We start from the raw sequence: 23,938 nt of genomic DNA on the forward strand, positions 1-23,938 counted from the left end.
ATATTGTTTGTAAAAGACGACAGACAAGAAATCGGAAGCCTTTCGGGATCGGCAACAACCGGAACATAAGAGAAACAAGCGTCAGGTCCTCGTTTGGAAAGCGGATAACGCTACAAAGCCGCTTAAATCGCTACATATTCGCCTGTGGATGACCTTGTTTTTTTTTCGTTAACGCTTATTTCCTTTCGTTTGTATGGTATAATAGTCCCGAAGTTGCATGTTACTTAGCAAAGACCGTTTCTGATTCATCTTAACTCGTCTGGTGGTCGTATATTGATTCTTGGATAGGGTCGAAAAACTACACATTCGTTGAAAAAAATCACATCCTCAAACCAACCAGTAGCCAAGGTCATTTTCTTTTATTCATCCCAAAGGGTCTCTGAAGAGTCTTTTATTGACTGTCGTTTAAAGAAAGAGACAGAATACGACGTATTCGTTGACACATTTCCTTCAAAGCACTTCTAAAGTCTGGCATTCTGATGACATAAACCCACGGATCAATAACAGCACTGAAGTATGAGATAACAGAAGCACTGAGCCAAATTTTTCTTTCAAAACCGTCGCATTTCACTCTTGCGATTTCAACATCGGTGGCTAGAGGGAACATGCTGATGAGAAAACTCGGCATGAAGAGAGCAATGAATAATCCTGTGATGATCCCAAATGTGCATGCCGTCTTTCTTTGTCGTCTGTTTTCTGCCATTTGTTGAGCATTTGTGATGTTTTCACGCGCAGGAAATGTACTTCTTGTTACTTTGTATATTTTGAAATAACAGAAAGCTATTATGCAAAATGGTATCAACACAGAAATGATACCTCCACACATCCAGATTTTTGCTACGTGTTTGAAAGGAATAAAGTGAGCTGTGAACGCACCCATGAAAGCAAGAAACCATGAAAATACTGTCATTAGTAAGCATCTTTTCAAAGTCATTCTGTCATGATAATGTAAAGGCGACGTAATTGCAACGAATCTATCCACTGCTACGTTACTCAAACTATAAGTTACGGAAGTTGTGGTGAAAAACCATACAGTAGTTTCCCTTTTCACGAAGGTATTTTCGCTTCTTCCATAATTTCGAACGAAGTACATATTAGCTGTGATCCCTGAGAGAAGTTCTGCCGCAGCGAGAGATGCCATAAAAAATCGGGCTGTAGGTCGCAATGAGCGAATGTATCGCACTGCTAAAATAACGGTCAGATTTTCTGCAATAGCTAATAATCCAGAAGTCCAGCATATTGCACCTAGGGCTCTGACAAAAGTCAGCGACAGATCTTCGCAAGCCATAGCTTGATTAAATTAAAAAATATATCAACCTTGTTATGCTTGTGCTATTGATTTTGATCAAAACCCTGAGATCGGTTGACGTATTGAAATTGTTAACTTTGCCACAAATTTCAAACATTAGTAATTTCGCAAACATCTTTCTCTACTCATCCACCAATCAGACGACGACAAATTGAAATAATTTTTAGTTCTAAAAATTTATTTGTTGGTGGTCTTCCTCAGCTGTCGTAATAGACAAATAAATGGTCGAAATGGCACCAAGTGGAGTCCAATTCGGCTTGTAATCATACGAAAGATTAAAAAAATCGAACCACCGCTTTGCGGGAGTCCGACTCGATAATCGCGCGAGTATGGCGATATTCCCCACGAGCAGGCGCATATTATTGGTGCTGCGGGACGCGCATTTCTCCGCCCGCGGGAAGATTTGAGACGAGTAAGGGAGAGGATTTACAAGGGTTTGGCACTAATATGAGTACCAGACCCCTTGTCGGACCTTTCGCCAGCTCGCATTGCTTAGTATTCATGGCCGAAGCCCAGATAATAAGGGCCTGTTCATAGGCTAGAATAATGTAAATGATGACGATGAGGGCACAAATGAGGCCACTGATGATCAATCATATTTGAGAGTTTTATTACCGTTTTGACTTAGTACAGAATATTTCTTCCTCGTCACTACAAAAAGCATTACACTGCGGTTACTGTTACCAGAATCACTCCCTCAAAACTCAGCAACTCGATTACAGGAAACCTGAAATGAGTTTCAACTAAATTCTCTGCCATCTTTCCTTGCCTTGATCTCAAACACTGATTGGCACAGTTGACAGATTTAGCTGGAGTCACTGTCCGGTTCGCTTCCAACAATTTGATTAGTTAATTTTGTTGAAGTGACTCAGTAAAAGTAAAGGCACTTGAACCTACAAGCTAGTTAATGCAACAGAATGTTAAGAACTAAATTACAACTCTTTGAGTCACTTTGATTGCGTAGGATATAAAAAAATTTTTTTGGAGCAGACTAACACCAACGAGTAAAGAAAGAAATACGAGGTTAAGAATGAAAAAACATTTAGCTTAGCTCTTCAAGAGGCAAAATCCATGACGTGGCTTAGAATATAAATGACTAAGCAACCAGGTTTCGTTCGTCAGAGTCATCTTAGATCGGCCATGCATATTCTGGGGACAATAACATAGGATCTGATTCCTGCTCTTCTTTAATGCACTGATTTGGGGTATGAGAAGTTGCCTTACAATATACAGTAGATATTTCCTAATCTTGGTGGACTAATCTTTCAGGTGCACCTGATTGAACCGTCCTATCATTTTGCCAGCCATTCAACAAAAATACTACGAGACAAATGTAATACTCTATTTACATTTTTGACTTCTCTTGAATTTTACAAAAGCAGAAAAAGAAGGAACTTTCAAAACCTCTTTCTCCCTTCTTTTATTTCCAGGCGAGTTAGTCAGTTCTACAGCACGTTGTTCACTATAAATACAAATGTTTCCACTTTTCTGGATTGAACTTCCACAACTGCTGAGTTACAAATTGGTAAAATGAAAAAACTCAACATTATTTCAGAAGCGTACTTTGTTGATTTCGCTGTACGGATCCGACTCTTCCGATAAAACTCTAACCAGTGAAAATAGTGTTTATAGTATGCTGAGGTGTGACTTTTTAAACCCTTAGGGTTACTGCACTTGAAGTAGAAGATACGTTATACATTTGTGTCTTTTCGACCGGGTCACATTTACATCTCTAGTGACTAAAAATTCGGATTGTAAATCGGAGCGAGTTCGTACATGGTCTTTTCCAAAGCTTTCCAGAAGACGCTTTCACATCACATTCGATTGATACACAATTCTCGTGCGAGCCTGTCTCAACATCGTCTTTTCCACCAACTACAAGGAACTAAACGCAAATTTATCCACTTTCTACCAGAACGCGTCAAGCTTACTTCATGGCCAAGTTGTGATGTTTCTCGCGTACAGCCGAGTGACGACACTTTTGACAGTTTTTAGCTCAGCTCAAATCCTGCGCCTGATTCTACAGCATATAACAGTTTCTCTTTCATGGTTTCGTCGTCCAAATACTCTGGTAACTTAAGTAAGTTCATACATGTACTGGCTGACGGGAGTCTATCCTCAGGCCCCGCGCTGTGCACACAGAAGGGAGGGTGGAGTTCCTGAAGGAAAAAGAGAAAATAATAAATAAAAAAAATTTTAAAAATTAAATAGACGTTACATTTTAGCAGTGACAGATTCACGAAATGGTTCTTCTCGTCCACTGTTTCCACTTCGAAGTGCAACGTAGAACGTTGCTCTCTTTTTCTGGAACGAAAAACTGGAGACAAACCCTTGCAACATGAAAGAGAACTAACAACAATGAATCGAACCCAGGCTTCAGCAGTGAAAGGCAAGCGCTCTAACACTGCGTCATCCCTGCTCCCCTCGATAAGTAATGTAAAGGAAAGACAAGGATGGAATCAAGGTACTCTTAACCTACTTCACAACTTGATGGAGGATATACCCCGCCCGTGCCACTTAAGTAAGTGTAGGGATCAAGAGACTTAGCTGACCTTAAAACCGAGGAGTGGAGGACGCGAGCAGCTCGTTACGAATTTTAACAGCTGACGCTTCTGTGTATCCGTGAACTGACCGACAACTCGCCAAAATGAAAGCATACAAGGATGGTCTTCCGTAAAGCCACCTGAAATGTTTAAGAGTTGTTAATAACTGCAATCTTTCTCAGGGCGATCATCAAAATTCGTGTAAATCTTCTTCACCCTAAACTATCCTCCTTCCGTTTTCATTTAGTCTTTTCAGATTGTTGTTAGTCTACCTTATTAGACAAAAATTTTTTTGTTTTCCTGATATTTTAGGAAAATTTGCGAATCGCAAACAATGACTCTCACGTGCCCTTCTGTTAATAACCCTTCATGTTGTGACAGCCGATCTGAGCAAACGAAACAACATAACGAACCAATGAGATCTCAGAGTAATTTCACGTAACCATCACCATTTAACATGACCATCCTACCAACAGTCTTGTACCTGAATAGTTTGTGTTTCTTTTAAGGTCCTCCAGGTCTACTGGAACTAAGGCACCTGATATAAGTACCTACACAATAAAAAGAAATAATAAGAAAAAAATAGGTAGGTAGCTTGATGCCAAGGAGAAAACAAAATTCTTAAATATAAAACATGGTTTCACAGAATTCACTGACAAAGAGACTCGCACCATTCTTTTTAAAAAATATATCTGCATATTAACTCTTTAACCCCTAACAGTGATTAGTAACTATTCTCTCCAATCAGCATCACCCCCAAAAGCAAACATTGAGGTCATGAGAATAAAGGAAATGATCACCAACTAAAGAAGCTCTTGATTGTTAAACAAATTCTCTCTGTTAGTACCATAGAAAATGTATAAGGAACAGTCTGGAGAAAATGTATACTGAAGTTAGGAGGTAAAGGGTTAAGAGACAAAATCACCTGTAGTTCGTTGTGATCAAACATCCTAAGCCAGTCTAGGTTGATGACATCTGACAGGCCTGCCCTGAATGCTACACAGTGACGATGAATCTAAAACAGATGGCAAAAGATAGATTACATTAACTTCTCAAGTTTGCCACAATCAAGCCAAGTGTAAAATAACATCATAAAAAAATGTGGGTGAAAACAAAGCCACCGCTTTAGATAACAAGACAAAATAAATATGTGGTAAAAAGAGACTTTTTGGACTGACCTGTTTGTTCAGCCTGTAGTCGGCCACAAGATGAATATAACTGATTCTGTTGCTGGTGGTGACAGGAATATCTCGACCACCTGGTTTTAACTCCACAACCTGTACAGCAACGATAGAGAATGGCCTCAGAGGCATGAGCAGAAGGGATGGGGGTGGGGGGGTTTGAGGTAAACCAGCGTCGCATTTAAATTTGGAAGGTGGGGAGGGAAGGGCGTTTCAGGAGAGTAAAAAAATTATATGAAAGCTAGCAGCTCGAATTACCTGGCTTTCTCCAAGGTCATTATTTACCACTGTGAAATTTAGTGACAGTTCTTCGACATTTCCACTGTAATTTTTAAGAAACAGCAAGTTTCTAAAAGAAAAAAAATTAACGAATACATAAATATTTCCTTTTCTTTACACCACAATAAATAGTAGAAATGTTAGAGGTAAGTCTCTAACTTCCAGGGCACTTATCTAGCAAGGCTAGGATACCTGTGGGGGATACCTGTAGGATACATGTTTTGAATCAATTGTCACAGATTTTTAAGAAGCTTTCCACAAGAATGACTTGAAGCCTACGATAAATTTCGGCTCTTAACCCTTTAACTCCCGTGAATGATCAAGACAGAATTTCTTCTCACAATATCAATACACCACCAAGCAGACAAGTGATGAGAATAAGGAAAATTGTCAATTAGGGGACTATAAATTGATCCAAAGATAAATTGGAATAATAAGAATAAATAAGAATTGTATGGCAGACAGTAACATGAATTATTGATGAGATCCGGGAGTGAAATAGTTAAGTCAATACAGAGGTAGACTTTCTGTAACAGCTCTATTTATTTTACGTTACACATCAAGTTATCCCACCTTAAAATATTTCTAGTTTACCTTTCTAGAGACATTTCATGATTGTGACTAAGATCTTGAATTCTTCCAAGAAATTGTGCATGAACTAAATCTCAGTTTTCACGATAATTTCGACTATCATCCTCGCCTTTTCCTTGCTACACAAACTAACTAAGGCTCTCTGTGCCAATTGTCCGTTCAACATAAACCTCACCTGTACATTTCTGGATCAAGGGACTCCAAGTGATGTATATCTACATCGGTACCGTGCTTACTGAGAAGTTTACACAGAAAGAAGCTCGCGAATGGTAGCTCTACCAACATGTTCTCATACAACGCCTAAATAAACAAACAAACAAATAAGCCAATCGCAAAATATTGACATCTCGCAGTGCGATAAGTCATAGAATAATTCTTAGCAAGCACTCTTGTGATTCTCAACAAATCGCGTTAATCGATCGGACTTTGAGACTTGTTGGAAAGAAGTGAAAAGAATGTGGTTTGTTCTCATTGATTAGCTGGGTTTCCTGTGCCACTTTTACTATCACTATCACTCACACAAAATCAACCAATCAGATTACGGTGATTCCGACTAAATCATTCCATTGTGCTAATCATTACTTAACATCAAAGGAAGCGATGACAAAGAACTTAGATGGAATTCTTTGCTCGTTTCCCATACTTGGTCAATTTTGTGTAACCTTTGTAAAATAAGCTGCAGCGTAAGAATAAGTCTTTTGAGCCGGGTTAAATCAAATAAACAGATTAGCGAAGACAACACAAAAAATGTTCCGAAACCGAAGAGAGAGAAGGAAAAAGGAAAAAAAGTAATAACAAAAACAACCAAATGAACAAAATTTAAATCAAACAAACAAATAATCAAGTTAAACTTATGAAAACCACAAAGGGTGATTTAAAAAAAAGTAGGACTAACCTTTCCTAACATTCGTCCCAGAAAATGATAGTGTTTCAGATAATTCCTCTCTAAAATAGCAGCCTGGGTAAAACAAAACATACAAAAATACTAAAAGACCTGCATAATTTAGTGCTGAAGCTCCTAACAATATCGACACAGCCTCTGGTAAACAGGTAATGAGAGTATAACAGGGTATTTTAGTATTATCAACTGAGTTGATACCGTAAATTTGCTACTGTAAAGAGTTTAAAAGCTGACGTTTCGATTATTAGCCCTTCATGAGAGCGATTGCTCGCAACGTCAGCTTTTAAACTCTTTACGGTGGCCAATTTACATTATCAACTCAGTTGTTAATACTAAATTACCCTGCTATACTCTCCCACCGACGCAGCACCACAGTTTCTTTAGAAACTAACCCCCCCTTATTTCTTTAGGTAATGAGAGTAGACAAATTTATCTGCGAGAAGCGGTTATCTGGATGTAACACCAAATTCTCTGAACTAAATTACAAGTAAATGCGTAGGGCATAAATGAGAGAATTACCAGTCAGAGCACAAACATACCTCTGGTTTGGGATAAAGGAGTCGCTCATGTGTTGCCTTGAAGAAACCGATGTTAGGATCAAATCCAGCTTTGAGCAACTGATTTAAAAATTCCCTGTATGAAAGGAGTACAGGAAATGAAAAAAATTGCGTATGATTAAATCAGATTAAATCGTTAAGCAAGAGTAGTTAGAGGGGCTTATCAAAAATATGTCCGGCGATCTAAAGTTTTCGTGGCCGTCATTTAAAATCCGTTTCAATCTTCTCAATCCTTAACCGTTCTCGTTCCTTTTTGTTGTCTCTTTTTGTTTTTTAATCCCAGCAGACAATTATTTCAAGACGTTTTTCTACATTAAGGCTTTTCGTACGAAACTAAAATAAGTCAATAAATCATGACTTAGTTCTTTTAGGTGATGTAGCAATAGCTTTTGGGAGAGAGAGTATCAACAGCAAAGTGGTACGTGCATGTGTCTCAGTATGTATGTCGTGCTACGTCTCCAACATTCCATTTTCATTACGAACACACTTCATAAATTCTCAACGTTTGACAGAGGCATCAAAACCTCTTTCCACAGAATATCGAGTCTTCCAAGTACAGATCGAGAGAATAGAAAGTTTTTCATTACTTAAAGTTAATCTCTCACCTGAAAATTCCGCCCCCGTCCACTCCTGCTTCCTCCAGTCCTTGAGCATTTATCATCCGAACGCGAAGCTTTTGTCTTAAATTTGGTGCTGTTAGAGGAAAAGTAGCCACAAACTATAATGAGGTGTTTTAGTAAAATAGATACTATCCTACACAGAAGACAACTATTTTAACCCTTTAACTCCCATGAGTGACCAAGGCAGAATTTCTCCTTACAATATCAATAGAATATCAACCAGATAAGTGGTGAGAATAAAGAAAAATATCAATTTGGGAATAATAAGTTGATTGAACACTAAATTCTGTGAACTAACATTATAAGAATTGTATGGTTGACAGTAAGGAGAGTTACAAATTTGATCTGGGAGTTAAAGGGTTAAATATAGCCGTTATTCGACGACGAACCGCAAAATTTACCATCTCCCTCACCCTGTGTGTACACTGAACATTGACTATCATTAGACAGGACACTTGTCACGTATGAAACTGGAAGATAACCTGGCTCACTAACGAGTTCCCTGAAGCTTAGTTGTAGAGCATCCGCGAAATCTTTAGATCTGATGTTCGTTTAATTTTGGGAACTTACACTTTTTTAAATGTCTCACGTTCGTGACTAAAGCTTACATATTTCTCTAAGTTCAAACGTTTGGCTAATTATCTCTACCGACCTTTGTCTTCGGTCAGCTGATCAAAAGCATCTTGATAGATGTAGTTTCTGTTCACTGTCACATCTATCGCTGGTCCCATCATAAAGTTATGCAGCTCTCCCTGGGAATCCAAACGATTTTTTGCGACGATTCTCTGGAGCAACTAGGAAACAAAACACACCAATTGTGAGCGAACCTTAACATATCTCCCTTCTACGTATTTTAGCACCCTTCTCCATGAAGTATCGTAAATCTAAAATAATACTGATCAAAATTATTAGCCAATCAGATCAAAGGTATCTGTCAAAGTAAATGGCGGGAAAAAGCAAGTCGCCATTGATTTGGTTTTGTATCTGATTGGTTGTGCAAGTTTACTAACAAGTGCAATCTCAGATTATTTTTAAGGCTGTATGAAAATTGCTCTTAAATCGGTTACAAAAGCAACCTCACCTTAACTCGGTCTTTAAAAGGAACAACAAACGGAATGTACTGAAGAATGGCCATGTTCCTAGCTGTGCTGGAAGATAGAACTCCTTCTACGGTACCTTAAAGCAAAAAATGGATGAAAGGTGAATCCTTACATCCAAAAGAGACAGACGAACTGACACGGATAACATCTATCCCTTAAAACGATAGTACACAAGAACGGGAGGGCCATTAATTTCCTCACGACGGGAGCGTTGTCTGAAATTTCATAGAATGGCTGCGAAGGAGGCCAGAACACCTGAACTAGAAGGCTATCTGAGTACGCAGAATTTTTCTGGATATTTTCCTCCTTATTCGCTAGGTCTGCCAAAAAACCATATCTTAAGCCCATTTCAACCGCAACCGCACTTAAAAATGGGATTTGTGCCCTCTACAAAGCATCTGAATATGTATCCCCTTAGCTCATATAGATAATCAGACGTTTGCCACTGTTAAACGTGAACAAAGAATCGCAAGTTACCTTCTTCATTGAGAAAACCGTCAATTTTCATCTGTTCAGAGGATACAAACGAATAATATCAAGTTAAACGGTTTAAAATTCTAAAACGTTCAAGAATCTCAACCTTTAAATGAGGAAATCTTTAAGAACACAAGCAAATTACCAAATGAGACAATCACAGAACAAGAAGCCGGCAGAAGAAAACGATTTTGAGTCAAGAAGGGCTTTACTCCTACCTCCAAATTGGTTAGAAAAAACATTTTTTCAAGATTTTCCAACTACTGAACAATTTCCTCATAATTGGTCAAAAACAAGTACAAAGAATCGGAAAGTGAAGCTTTCTCAAGGTTGTGAAACTACAATTACAACATTACTACGAGACGACAGACTGAAACATAAAAAATAGGGGCCTGAAATTAAATTTGAATGCTCAAATTTTTTTAAACAATCGAGCATCCGAAAAAATAAGAATCCTGTCTACCTGTGCTGGGTCTATGTTAACTCTATGTGACAGCCAGTGGCCTTCAGGACAGAACTGTCTCCTGGAGTCTCTTGAATGGAGCTGCCGAACAAGGCAGGTCACGTCCTATTGAGGAGGAAAACAACTTTTATGTCAAAGAACAGTATAATCATGGGCAGAAAATTAAGGAATTTATCATAAATGTGCATTATAGCTTAGCCGGATACACGGCGTACACCTGTAGTGAACATACTATTATAGTGGTTGGTAACAGGCACTATGTTTGAGCTGTTTTGTCTTGTCTTGGAATACAGAGATCGTTACCCTCGTCTGAGCTCAACACAGACTACAAGTCCAAGATCACAATCACTATACCAATGCATGAAAATTTACCTTCACAAATACTGGTTTACCGGCAAATTAACATTACACTTAGGAGGGGTCATTGGGGTCTATTAAAAACCACAAAACCGTTGGAAAAAATCATCCAAAACCACAAAACCACAAAAAAAATGATAAAAAACCGAAAACCGCATGCAAAACCGTTGAAACCGAAAAATTTTCACATCCCAGTTATCAAAACCATAATCGATCCGATACAGAGTTGACGAATGGAGCAAAACGGGGATTTGCGGCTATGAGAGATCGGTGGGGGAGAAAAGTGCCGCTCAGATTGAAGAGGAACCAGAACCCAAATAGGAAAAACCGGAAAACCACTTCGAATACCAAATCCGAAAACCTATTAGTAGTTTTGACGAAAACCGATAACCAAATGCTAAAAAACAGACAATCCGCAAACCGCAATGAATACCAAAACCGCAAAGTTTTCTGACACAAAAAATGAAAAACCGATTTAGAAAAAAACCAAAACCGCAAACCCGAAAATCCCAATACTCCCCTCACTTAGTCTAACTTTACCAGCAGTGCATAATCATGCGAAACATCCATAAGAAAACTGAGTAGAGTGCTGGAGAAACGCTGCAATGCTCGTCAGAAGGGGATGACTCTACACTATCATAATGTACCAACCTTTAGAAGCTTGATCCACTTTTCTTTGGGATAAAACTCATCTTTTTTCATCAGGGCTGACTTAGCTCCAACACTCTTCATAGCAGCAAGGTACTGCCCTGTAAAAGCTGGGCTTGCGTCTGGGTAGATAATCTCGATTATTCCTATCACAACAGTACACAAGACTGAAGACATGTGCTCGATTTCTTTGAGAGAAAATGGCATGAATGAACTTCTTTGACCTGAAAAATATGACAAACTTATGTGAGTAGAGCTTGAAAAATTGATAATGTTACCACTATCCAAACATTACTCGAATGAAGGTTAAAATTATAATGGAAATATTTCTGGATATTGCATGGAGGTAGGATAACTTACAGACTTTACCTGTCTGCCTATCCCTCTTTCTGATTGTCCTTCTGTCTGTCTTTCTATCTGTCTGGCTGTGTGTGTCTGTTTGGCTGTGTGTTTGTCTGTCTATCTGTCTGTCTGCCTATCTGGCTGCTTGCTTGTCTATTATTTCTATTTATCAATGTTAACATTGGCTTACTATTTGATTGACTGATTATACATAATGTACAGTTTACTTTCAATGCCATGTGAAACTGTTCAATTTATTGCTAGCTGACTCACCAAAAAATAATTTTCTGACACATAGTAAGGCATTGACTACCTGACTGACTGACTCACTAACTCACTGATCCATTCAATGACTAACTGATTGTTAGACTCTACACCATGCACATGTATCCACTTTAATTTATTTCAATTTTACATTCTCAAAAACGTTTGGCTAATGCTTTACAGCTAACCTTCTACTCCATAAAATTCATTGTCATGAACAGAAAACAAAGTACTGCTTAGTAGTGATGACAACAAAGATAACAGTGGAGTAACAGCACTGGCTTCTTGTGTTGAAAGATCTGTCCCACGACATATGAGATCTAACAAGGGGATTTCTTTCCTGTTTGAAAACAAAAAAAACAGAAAATGAAAAATTAGCAGAGAGAAAGAAGAAATGTCAGATTTATATTAAAATTTGAAACATACATGTAGGCAAGTAGAAATACTTCTTCTAGAATGTAAGTCAAAATATAATTTTCCACAAACAAACTACCACTCTGGTTGTCTTTTGCTTTTAAGTGAAAAATTTTGGTCCTATCACAAGTACACAGCTGAAGAGCACAAATAAATCCTATTAGGCTAAGGCTTAAGCAGAAAAATATTCTAAGAAAAAGAATTCAGCTCACCATTCAAACTGATCGTTGCATTGCCTTGACATTTCAACTTACCCTGTATTGGTAAAAACTGTGACTGACTGTACATTGGTCCAGAGTTCTCTTACAAATGCCGGACTCAGTGCCAGAGTGTATAAAAGCCTAGTGTACGAAGAAAACAATGGAAAAATAAACTAGTTGCATGCTGAAAAATGCATTGAATAATCAATAAGTGTATAATATGTAAAGATAATCCACACTAATCTACATCAAACAATGCCTGTTCTTCATTAGTAAGCTACAGTGTGTAGTTCTTCACATAGTTCAGGGAGCCTACAATGCCAGTGGTTGTCTCGGGTTTTAGAGCATGTGTGAGTATGAATACTGATATTCCTCAATGACCCTGACAGGATGCTCACAGTAACTTACCCTCCTATTCTCTAAAATCTTTCTTACTGTTCACTAGCTCACATTCCTACCCCCTGATGGAGATTGCCACTATCAAAATTTGTATTGTACCCAATAACACAACATAATGATACACCTTTGGCTTGAATATTGAGCCTTGATGCCACAGCATCCCCAGCAATACTCATTAGAAGCTAAAGTTTTTGACCCTTATCTCAAACTACAGACCTAGTCTTGTGTATTGGTAGTCTGCTCTCAGACATCAAGAAATGACAAATGTTGCAAAGTGCTCTGATAACTTCTTCCTCATAAGCTAGTTCTTTGTGTCTAGAAACAAATTAAAATATGAAATCATTATTTAGTTATTTGTTCAAGCTTTCAACATCACTCTAAATTCAAATTTTTGAAACTGTTAAAATTATCTAGGGAAAAACAGGTTAAAATGACCTCATTACATTGGTATACCTTGTTAAAAGTGATTCCAAAGTCTTTACATGATCCTTAGAATCAAGGATATCCAAGCATTTTTCTTTCAGGTCTTCTAAAGATGACTGTGAAAAACAACAATTTTCATTTTATTTTAAGTTAACAGTGAGTAAATGTAAAGTACAATGCAGTTAGTAAAAACAAGTCAAATCCAGACCAAAATAAAACTTACAACTACATAACAGTTGGAGGAGTATCACTCAACAACTTCCTTTAGAAAAATGACATTACAAGTATGCATGTTCCTTGTCAGAAAGAAATTGAATTTTTTAGGAATACTATGCAGTACAAAATAAAGGTAAGACTGGGGTGAAAAAATTCCATACTTATTGAATTTCTAACAGTACTACAATGTACATCCATTTACATTGCATACAAATGCAATTAAGAATTTTTACTTGCCTGTGAAGAATCTATCTCCATTTCAGGATCACTGTCATCTTCATCATCTGACATTCTTGAAACTGGAACATTCAAAGAGGAGACATGTAAATGTATGCATACCATATTACTTTAATTCAGCACATAGCTTTACAAAGATGATCTGTTTTTTCAAGAACAAAAAGAATTTCTCATTTGAGCAAATTAGCAACTTATATTGTTTTTCCAAACCCCACTGAGATTATTTACTACAATTAATTACAATTAAAGGGAAATATTTGGTGAATTCTTGTAGTTTAAGTCGATCGGAGTTATTTGGATGAAAAATTTGTAGTGAAAGTTGTTTACCTGGATGAGGGAGCTGTACCAACAACATTTGTAGAACTTGAATATAGCATTTAACTACAGGCAAATCTGAAGTTGATCCTGGAGATAGAACATGGTTGGATATTAGGCTCAATTCTTTTTTAAACCTGAGTCTCTTTCTTTTTACAGACAGTATTTCTGGGAATGCTTGTACACATAGCAGACTGCACATAAGACTTAAACTTTTAAATCATCAATCAATTCCAGTGTATGCTGGTTTATTGCATCTTTCAGTTAGTACATGTGCTATTACTGGTCACTTTAACAAGCTATATTTCATTGTAGATGGAAGGTTTTTATTTTGAATTGAAATCTTTCCCCTCTATTTAAACTCAGAGAGGAAATAAAATCTTACAAACCTTGCTTTTTTGTTTTATACTGAAACCTCATTTTTTCAATCAGATTTTTGACTTGTGCATTTCATGCTTGGGCCATAAATCCCAGCAAAAAAATTGGTCCATCACTTACTTAGACTTTGACCTTGGTTAGTAAAAGGAATTCGTTAGATCTGTAGCTCACCAAGAAATTATCAATCACAGTATACAGTTGTTATAGAAGGTAGAAATTACAAAATTGATAATGAAGATTTTACTACTGAACACAGTAAACAGTCAGGTGAACAAACCTAGATGTGTATTAACAAATGCTAATACTCCATACAGTAGCCAGGGTGTAGGGGTGATCTTACTGTTGGTCCCCCCTGATTCATCAGCCTTTGTTAATACTGTCAGGAGGGTCTCTAACAAGTGACTAAAAGGGAATCTTGCAGATTGGTCTGCTATTGATGGTAGCAAAAAACAGATGATTTGCTCTGTCATTTCTGGACAAAGAATGTCAGAAATGAGTGCTGAAAATACTGCATGCCTGAAAAAACGAAAAATAGAAATTAATTAATTTTTGTCTGGCTTATTTTCATCTCTTAAAATTTCTTTCAGATAAAAACATTTCTTGATTGAATTTCTTTTTGTGTCACAGTTCAATTTTTATTCAGAGCAAAAATGTTTCCTAACCAGTTACACTTTTCTTTTTCTTTTCTCTATAATTCAGTAAAACAAATGACAATAAAAATCTTTTAAAAGTTTTAAGATAAGAACAAATTGAACAACAGCAGATTAAGTCATAATTATGTGATCAATACAATAATCTATGTTAACTTTTGCATAACATTATTTTTTGCAAACTCTCTAACTTTTATAATTTTCCCAAATAAACGCTGGGAACCAGTAGCAAGATTAACTTAAATTTGAAGAAGCTGGGTTGCTCTCAGTTGGTGTCATGAAGGAGAGGAAAACAGTACAGAAATGCATAGGAGGAAAATAAAATTTACCTATCATTTGCAGTAAATGCAGATTCTTCTCCACTACTGGACTGGCTGCTGAAGTAAAGTGGGTTCATCACCAGGTCTCTGATAGCAGCAGCCATTGGAGTAGGGGGGACAGTAGATGGCTCTAAGCTGGATGGAACTTTGGCATTCAGCAGAACACGCAAATATCTAAAATATCCTGGTAATAGGATACATAAAATGTAATAATATTTAGAAGGGATCTTCAGCAAACTACACAAATTAATGTAGTTATGCATACATTCATGTACATAAATACAAACTGACACACGCATGAAAAATGAAATTAAACATGTACGTGCAAAAAAGGTGAATTTGAGAAAGTCAACATAGAAGTGATTTTTAGACATAATAATAATAATATTAATCCCTCACACGACAAATAAATGATACACTTCAGCCCAATAATAGTAAAGAACTGTATGAAAAAGAGTCCTGGAAATAAAAGACCACATCTCACTGAATAATACTTTTTAAGTTCATAATTATAAAATTGACATTAAGCAAAAGAAGTACAGTACACAGTCTGTGAGAAACTGCTGTGTAACATAAACTTCTTGCCTAGGGTTATACATCTGTAGTTACCATTTCTGACAAGGTAAACTGTCACCATTGCGGCATCCTTTCTACTTCTGGCAGGATCATTAGGATTATAGTATGAATTATGGGAGGTGAAAACTTCCAACATACGCAGCTGAATAGCAAAAGCTTTAGAATCTCTGATTGATGTCTCTAGTGATCTGTGGAGATAACTTTCATCATTTCTCTGAATTTCCTCTGCAATGCAAATACTATCCAGTGGTCAAAACAAAATATTGTTTGAAAGCAGAAGATGGAGAGAGGGAAAGGTACAAATTCCATGAAAAGATACTGAGAAAATGTCTATGAAAAGGACATTTGTATTCAAATCTTATCAATAAATGAGTCTCTACAAATAAGTGATAACATTCTGAACATTACTCACTGCTGTTAGAATATTCAAATAAAGGTATATTAAAATTGTTCTTAATTTTCATGGGAAGCCAGGGGTTCCAATAACTTTTTCCATAAGCAGCTGCCAATGATGTAAAAGGCACCTGTGCCTAGAAAAGGAATGTAAGGCCAAACACAAATACCAGAGTCTGGTATCAGGCTAAACAGACCTTGGTATGAGGTTTTATAGGCAGTGGTAGACCCCTGTTATGTGGTTTTTTAATGAAACCCCTACAGAAGCCCATGATGACTAAACCAGGCAAAAAATCATATATCCAAGGTAGTACTTAGGTTTATTGAAGGACCAAAGTTAGTCTGATACTAAGCAAGCTCAGTCATTTCTTTATTGTAAAATCTCAATTATCATGACCCTCTCTTATGGCTCAAAAACAAACAGCATTCATTGCTTATTTTTACTTACTTTTATGTTTCATGGGATTGGATAATAAATAACAGTAGGTTGGTGCTTTTGAAGCATTCTGAAGAAGAGGTCAAGAAAGGGAATTAAAGGAAAAGATATGGACATTCTAATTTACCTGCTACAGATCAAGAGAAGGCATTTGATGTTATGAAGCCAAATTTGATGATCACTTGTTTGTAACTTTTGCACAGTATTTCCATTCTTTAACAGAAACTTGCACATCCAAATCTGAAAGAAAAGAAAGAAAATGATTGCACTGTTTATAGCTAATGCTGTTTAACTATCCATTGCAAGATGTCAATAGTAATTCTCTTTACTGTCTGCCATACAATTCTTATGACGTTATTTTTAAGAATTTTGTATTGAATCAACTAATAATCTCCAAATTGATTATTCATCATCATTCTCATCAGAGCTCTGATGAAGGGCTAACGCTCGAAACGTCAGCTTTTTTACCCTTTACAGTGGCTAATTAACGTTTTCAACTCAGTTGTTAATACTAAATTACCTGCTATACTCTCCCACCGACGCAGCACCACAGTTTCTTTAGAAACTTACCCCTTTAAATATGTCTAGATTTACTACAATTCATAACATTAATTGTAACAAATTGAGTTACATGGTTAGGCTTATCATTTTTTTTTACCAGTCTCTCTGTGTCCTTGGAGTCAGAATGAAAGAAAAGAAGCTTTCTTAGTATATTTCTAATGACATCTGCTGTTAGAGTATCTTTGGAACCTGGTATTGAGCTGACTGCCTTATCAAATGAAATTCTCTGAAGCTCATACTGAAAGAAAAGAAAGGGATAAAAAACAGATATCACAGTCAATCATACTTCTACATGTGCACAGAAGATTACATTCTTTCAAGACCCTTGTTGTCCTGCTTTAACTAAATCTCACATATCAAATTATATTAGTTAACCCTTTAACCCCTAAGAGTGATTAGCAACTAATTTCTCCTATCAGGATCACCCCTAAAACAAACACTGAGGTCATGAGAAAAAAAGGAATGATCACCAACTAAAGAAGTTCTTGATTGCTAAACAAATTCTCTTTGTCAATACCATAGGAAATGTATAGAGAACAGTATGGAGAATATACACACTGATGTTAAGGTGTAAAGGGTTAAATAAAATTAGAACTGATTAGAAGCCATACCTGTTGATGTCTCACCCTCTCTCCACGGAGAAAAGACTGAATTATGATAACACTTGCAGTTTTGCGACGCAGATCCTGGGATCCAATAAACGGAAATACAGTTATTATCTAAATCTCTTGTCTCAGGTACTGCACATTAATAATCCTGGAAAAAAAATCACCAAACATCCTTATACTTTACCTCTCTTTTCTGTCTTTCTGCTTGAGTTCTTTGAATTAAGGAGGATCTTTGTTCCTACAAGTATTACAAGTAATGGTAAAGCTTTTAAGAATTTAGCCCCAAAGTGTCAAAATGTTTTCTCACTGATGATCATATTGTTGACTGGTTGTTAGATCTATCATAATTGATTTCCCAAATTAACAAACAAATTCTGAGTTGTTGTGTCTGTTCGGTAATAAATTAAAATGATGTCAAAATATGGTAAGAACAAAAAGTGGCACATGAGGTACAGCCGAGTGTGTCACAGATGTTCTTCCCACACAGTGACGTCTTCTGTGATTCATTACTGAACAGACCCACAAAGACAGAGCATGCATTTGTTTTATATGATTAAAAAGAAAAATTTTGTCAATGGTGAGGTCATCTATGTGTCTGTCCTCCAATAGATCATAAGTAAGAACCAACCAAAATGCGTATATAATGTAATGCAACACAGACACTAGTTAAGCTGCCAACTAACGTTGACTATGAAAGTGAATCACAGAATGTCTTTGTACGTGTTCCAACATGTTACACCATACAATACCGCTCGATCTGTCAAAACGTGCTAACAATTATAAGAGCTCTTTCAGCGATAAAGACTGTAGGAAAGTTAGGTAACAGAGCAGAATGATTCCATCACAATTCACTTTTACAATTTTGTGGTAATAGACAAAAGTCTACTAACAAATGACATTTCTGCATGATATACTACTTGTAACTATAAAACCAACGGGAACGTTACCTTTTTACTTGCACCTCCGAGTGAAACAGCCCTCCTACTTTTGTACTGTCCATCAAAAGAAAACATCGTAAAAGGGATTTTAAAAATATAAGCAGTTTACACTGAGAACGAAAATTTTCTGAAGTCGCAAATAGATGTTGTCATTATTTAACTATGCAGCCGCGCATGTGACTGTGCAAGTGGGTAATCGGTAACCAAGCCTTCGAAACTCCGCGAGGAAGCTCTTTTTAATTTATTCCAAAATGGCGGAAAGATGGAGCCTGCAACTCACTTTCGCCTTAATTGCTTTAATAGCTGCTATCTTCTACAGTGGTAAAGCACAGTTCGTTTTTAACAAGATAAATCAGATTATTCATGGAAAGAGAGGCTGCTCTCCAATTGCAAGTATAGGCCAGGTGACGCTGCATTATTTTGGAACCAGAGGACGCGCCGAGGGTATACGACTGATAATGGAAGGTTCTGAAATACAATACTCAGAGACTAATTTTTCTAAGGCGGATTGGCCGGTAATTAAAGCAAAAGGAATAGAAACAGGCCTGTTTACTTTTGGTCAAGGTAAGAGAGAAGAGATGCTTGAAATATTAGCGCAATATCTCTATTTGGTGACCTTCTTCAAATGTTATAAACACCTTTCATTTACATAATGTTTTGAGACTTTTAATCACGCAAGTTGTAAAGGTTTGAAAGCCGAAATAATCAATTATAATAAAACAAAACGTAGTGCTTAATCTGGAAATATTACAACATTTTTTTAGAATAACTTTTCTAGATTCATTTTTTCATCTACTTTTTCCCTCATTTACTCAGTAGATTTTTTTGTGCAGGATTTTAGCCAATCAAATTTCGCCGAGGCGTCAAACAGGTGTTTACTCACCATGAAATATTCATGACTCAAAGTTAAAATATTAGAAGTTGCTTGTTTGAAACTTGCTGGTAGTTTCTTTGGAAATCCTTCCTTTTTTTCTCTTAATGCAAAAATACAGAGATCTTGGAAATAACAATTTTGTCAAAGTTGTAAAAGAAGTTGAGACTTTCATGAAATGGTTACCTATTTCATTAATTCCATTTTTGTATTTTCAGATACCCTATTTACATCATAGAAAATGAATATTATCCTACTAGATTTTCATGAGATGACTATATGCAAAATATGCAAATATGTCAGAAGTAAAGTGAAATATTAACAGTTTATTTTTCTCTAGTTCCAGCTATTACTACTACTACGGGATTACAACTTGTTCAGAGTAAAGGTGTGTGTTGGCAACCTGTTGTTTCTTTATGGTGGGAAATTTTAGTCCATATAGTTTCCTGTAATAGTTTAACCCTTTACACCCTAACATCATTATATGCATATTCTCTACACTGTTCTCTATACATTTCCTAAGGTGCTGACTAGGAGAATTTGTTCAACAATGAAGAGATTCTTGAGTTGGAAATCATTTCTTTTATTCTCATGACAACTTTCTCATATTTGACAACTAAACCGTACACTACTCTCAAAGGAAGAGTTAGTTAATTGATATACATTAAGGTTGAGTTGATAGTGAGTCAGTTAAACAATCCCAAGATCTGATTGTTAATTCTCCCCTCTAGCTGCCATTTATTTCCTGGTAAAATAAGTTTGTTAATAGCTATTGGGATTTAAGGGTTAAATAAGACCAATTATAATAGAAAGCTTAGTAAATTGCTAGTAATGTTGTTTGTATTTGTTTCATATATTTCAGTAATTATGCATCATATTGGCCGGTCAGTGGGTCTTGATTGTGACTGTTCAGACATTCATATTTGTGAAACCCTGGTGTTTGGTGCAGGTAATTTGCATATAATGTCCTAATTCCCTTGAGGTGATAAACTCTGGGATTTTTTATGTAGAAAAGTATTGATTTGGAATTAGGAAATCTAAAGAATGAGAGGAAATCAAGAAAAAAAACTTTGTGCCACCTTCTAAGTTATACTGATGAACTTATGGAAGCATTTGTGAACTGAGGAAGGCATGTTTCCAGATTTTCACATTCCCACATTTCCAGACTAACAAGTTAAGATAAATGTGAGTTAGGTAAAGATTCATCTGTATATTTCCAAATTTCCAGAGTATTAAGTTAAGATACATTTGAGTATTTAGCTGATCATACTTCACACATTCTCACGTTTCAAGGTTACTTTAAGGTGATTCATGTTATGTGCAGCACATTTCATTGTGATGATGTAATCTGAGCTCTTCTGCCCCAAGTAAAAGCCAAACAATTAACGAAGCATGGGCCAAGATACCTTAAACTGCAGAGAGATTTAAAAATATTGCTATTGTTATCATTTTCAAATTATCATTTGAAAGTTTAAAAGGGTGAAGATAGTATTAATCTTTAAGATGATAACTTTAATGTTTTGAACTCTCTTTGCTAGACAGTAGAGAGATGCTAGAGAAAGTTTGCACTTTCTTAATTAACCCTTTAACTCCCAAGATCTCATTGGTAATTCTCCTAACTGTCTGTCATACAGTTCTTGTAATGTTAGTTTGGAGAATTTGGTGTTGGATCAAGTTATGATCCCTTAACTGATATTTTCTTTATTCTCATCAATTTTCTGCTTGACATTGTATTGATATTGTAAGGGGAATTTCTGTCTTGGTCACTCATGGGAGTTAAAGGGTTAACGTTATTTCTCAGGGTTGTATTTTTTTAGTGTCTACTCTCATTACTTTATTTGCTTTCACCCTTTACACCCAAATCAGTATGCATATTCTCCCTACTGTTCTTTATACATTTCTTAAGGTGCTTACAAGGAGAATTTGTTTACTGATCAAAAGCTTTCATTGGTGATCATTTCCTTTATTCTCATTTCCTTAATGTGTGATTCAGGGATGATATTGTAGGAATAAATTAGGTGCTAGTGACTCTTAGGGGTTAAAAGGTTAATACCAATCTCTACTGTAATGTAAATTATTATTATCATCACCATTGACTCCATTATCAGAATATATTACATTTCTAATTTGATTTCTTGTGTTTCAGAGGATTTGAGAGCAAAGCTTGGCCCAGTCCTCTATAATCCAGAATTCTCTGCCAAGTTACGGAATGATCACATCCAATCAGTTGCGTACACTTGGTTGTCATATTTTGAAAAGCTTGCCCCTGTTGAAGACAACAGCACTGATGCTGATGGATTGTTCTTTGCGAGCAATCGAATGACGTGGGTGGACTATGTCATGTTTGATCTCCTAGATACTTATGTTGAGTTTGGAAGACTTAACTTTGGAGATGATGAAGCACCTACAATAGATGTTTTGGAAAATTTTCCAAAGCTTAAGGCATTTTATGAGTATTTTGCTGGCAGACCTAATATTGCAAAGTATCTTAAAGCTGAGAGAAGAGTTCCATTTAGGCTGTGATTTAAAAGAAATCTCTGAGTCACCTTAGAATCATTGTAGGAAGGATTTTGAGATAATCCACAATTTTTAGATGGTTGCTAAAGTATATTATTTATTTCACAATACCTCCATATTGCATATGTTATGGACCACTGAGGTTGTTTTTAGAATAAAGTACCTGTACTCTCTGTAATTTAGAGGCAACATTTTGAAAGAGAAAAAACAGAAAAAAAGAGCTTGTCAAAAAAAAATTGTAAGTTTGTAAACAATGAAAAGTTAGTGTAGTTGCAGTTCTTGTATTTTGCACCAATGCCAGTGACAAACATTTGCGTGCAAGACCTACACATGTCTATTTATATGATATTTCTGGGCTTTATTAGGTATGTTAGGTAGAAACATTTATGTTAAATATTGTATTATCTACTATTGATGATTGGTGGTCCCTTTTTGGATACTAAACAATGTTTTGATATTTTTAGGGTTTGCACATAAAGTTGTAAGTTGTAACTTTTTCGATAGCATCTCAATATTGAAATAAAAATGCATCCTACTATCAAAGATTTGCTAATCAATAGGTCAGAGTTTTAGTCCAGGTTAAGTTTACAATGCTGTGAAAAATTTCCTTTTAACAGTTACCTCCGTGTCAAAGTTAGCTTACTTCTTTTAATACGAAATCAACTGCAATGTGGTACTGCATTAGTTTTCTATCTGACAAGTTTGCAAACATCGTTTGCAAAAAGTTGCAAAGTGTTTGCTATGAGGCAAACTGCGGGCGCAAGTGACGCAATGGTTCCTGCTTAGATCTCATTGGCCGTTTTTTTGCCCGCGCGCTTTTCGTTGATTGTTTTGTCACAAAACGTGTGTTTTTCTGAACAAGAATCATTCACTCACGCTTGACAATTTGCAAAACACGGAATTTTTTGACCTAAGAAAGATTGGAATTCTACCATTGTTGGAAAGCATGTCGAGGAAACACTGAAGATCATAGTGAACGAAAGTTTAACAGCCGAAAAGTGTTATTTTTGTGCGCAGACTGTTGACAATCACAAATTGGATCAGACAGACCGAAGCGCGACGGAAGATGCGACGCCCTCCGTAGTGAACTAATTGAAGACAACTAACCAGCAGAAGTTGAAAGACTTGCGAAGTGAGTTGGAGTTGCCTAGCCCCAAACCACATTCACAATGTAGAAAAGTTGTTTGCTCACCGAAAGAACTATGAATGTAAAATTTGCTGGATGTGATGCAAACACGTTCGTGGAACTTCGCAATCGATCCGTGCAATTTGGCGTGCATGATAATCGGAATGAGAAATCTTTCTCTCGGACGAATAGTTAAAAATCCGTTATGGTTTCCAAAACATTGCCTTTATTTTCAAGGTACAACTGTACAATAAGTTGAAATAATGAGTAGAAAACTGTGCAAATAAACTCGCGTAGTTGAAGAGACAGAAGAGAGTGCAACGCAGTAACGTGCCGACTGGGTTTTGAATTCAGAGATTTCGGTAACAGTTTTGTCGGTGGATGAATCATCAGACAATCATAGACTTCTAAGCCTGTGTATAGACGTTGAGAAGTTTTCTCATCGTGTGATGGTATCTTGGAGAGAAACTGCGTTGAGAGGATTGGGATAGTTTAATATACACGAGTGTCAAGAATGTACTGGTAGGTAGCAAATTAGCGGTCCATTTGATGTCGTGTGGAAAAAAAGAAGCAAGTTGGTGTGACTCTGGCTCTGGAGATTCATAAGGAATCGACGAGCTTCGCCTTGTGACAAAGTTAAGAAAAACTTTTGAAAGCAAAGGATGATTACTCGGGAACAATCAGCCTGAGGGTCTGCAGTAGAAAAGACCGAAGAGAAGAGGCGAAGGTAT

General features: G+C 36.5%; 2 protein-coding genes across 2 annotated transcripts; one reads left to right on the plus strand and one right to left on the minus strand.

Annotated features, from left to right (window-relative positions):
* Positions 1 to 1,900: 1,900 nt before the first annotated feature.
* Positions 1,901 to 18,853, minus strand: LOC131799859 (ubiquitin-protein ligase E3C). Its single transcript, XM_059117548.2, has 29 exons — positions 18,703 to 18,853; positions 17,940 to 17,993; positions 17,759 to 17,833; positions 17,245 to 17,385; positions 16,714 to 16,826; positions 15,791 to 15,945; positions 15,191 to 15,365; positions 14,489 to 14,727; positions 13,846 to 13,923; positions 13,519 to 13,580; positions 13,096 to 13,181; positions 12,859 to 12,957; positions 12,298 to 12,384; positions 11,818 to 11,969; positions 11,027 to 11,247; positions 10,019 to 10,123; positions 9,559 to 9,589; positions 9,063 to 9,157; positions 8,634 to 8,775; positions 7,967 to 8,054; positions 7,344 to 7,437; positions 6,799 to 6,861; positions 6,079 to 6,203; positions 5,292 to 5,382; positions 5,031 to 5,129; positions 4,778 to 4,867; positions 4,337 to 4,403; positions 3,862 to 3,992; positions 1,901 to 3,468 (listed from the first exon to the last, which is right to left on the minus strand). The coding sequence occupies exons 1-29, from the start codon at positions 18,766 to 18,768 to the stop codon at positions 3,301 to 3,303; spliced, it is 3,192 nt and encodes a 1,063-aa protein (XP_058973531.2). The 5' UTR covers positions 18,769 to 18,853; the 3' UTR covers positions 1,901 to 3,300.
* A 79-nt stretch (positions 18,854 to 18,932) lies between these two features.
* LOC131799892 (glutathione S-transferase) lies at positions 18,933 to 22,624 on the plus strand. The gene is made up of 4 exons (XM_059117581.2): positions 18,933 to 19,257; positions 19,905 to 19,952; positions 20,427 to 20,513; positions 21,711 to 22,624. The coding sequence occupies exons 1-4, from the start codon at positions 18,945 to 18,947 to the stop codon at positions 22,085 to 22,087; spliced, it is 825 nt and encodes a 274-aa protein (XP_058973564.2). The 5' UTR covers positions 18,933 to 18,944; the 3' UTR covers positions 22,088 to 22,624.
* Positions 22,625 to 23,938: the final 1,314 nt, after the last annotated feature.

The sequence above is a fragment of the Pocillopora verrucosa genome, chromosome 12, assembly GCF_036669915.1.
Source record: "Pocillopora verrucosa isolate sample1 chromosome 12, ASM3666991v2, whole genome shotgun sequence".
Classification (NCBI taxonomy): domain Eukaryota; kingdom Metazoa; phylum Cnidaria; class Anthozoa; order Scleractinia; family Pocilloporidae; genus Pocillopora; species Pocillopora verrucosa.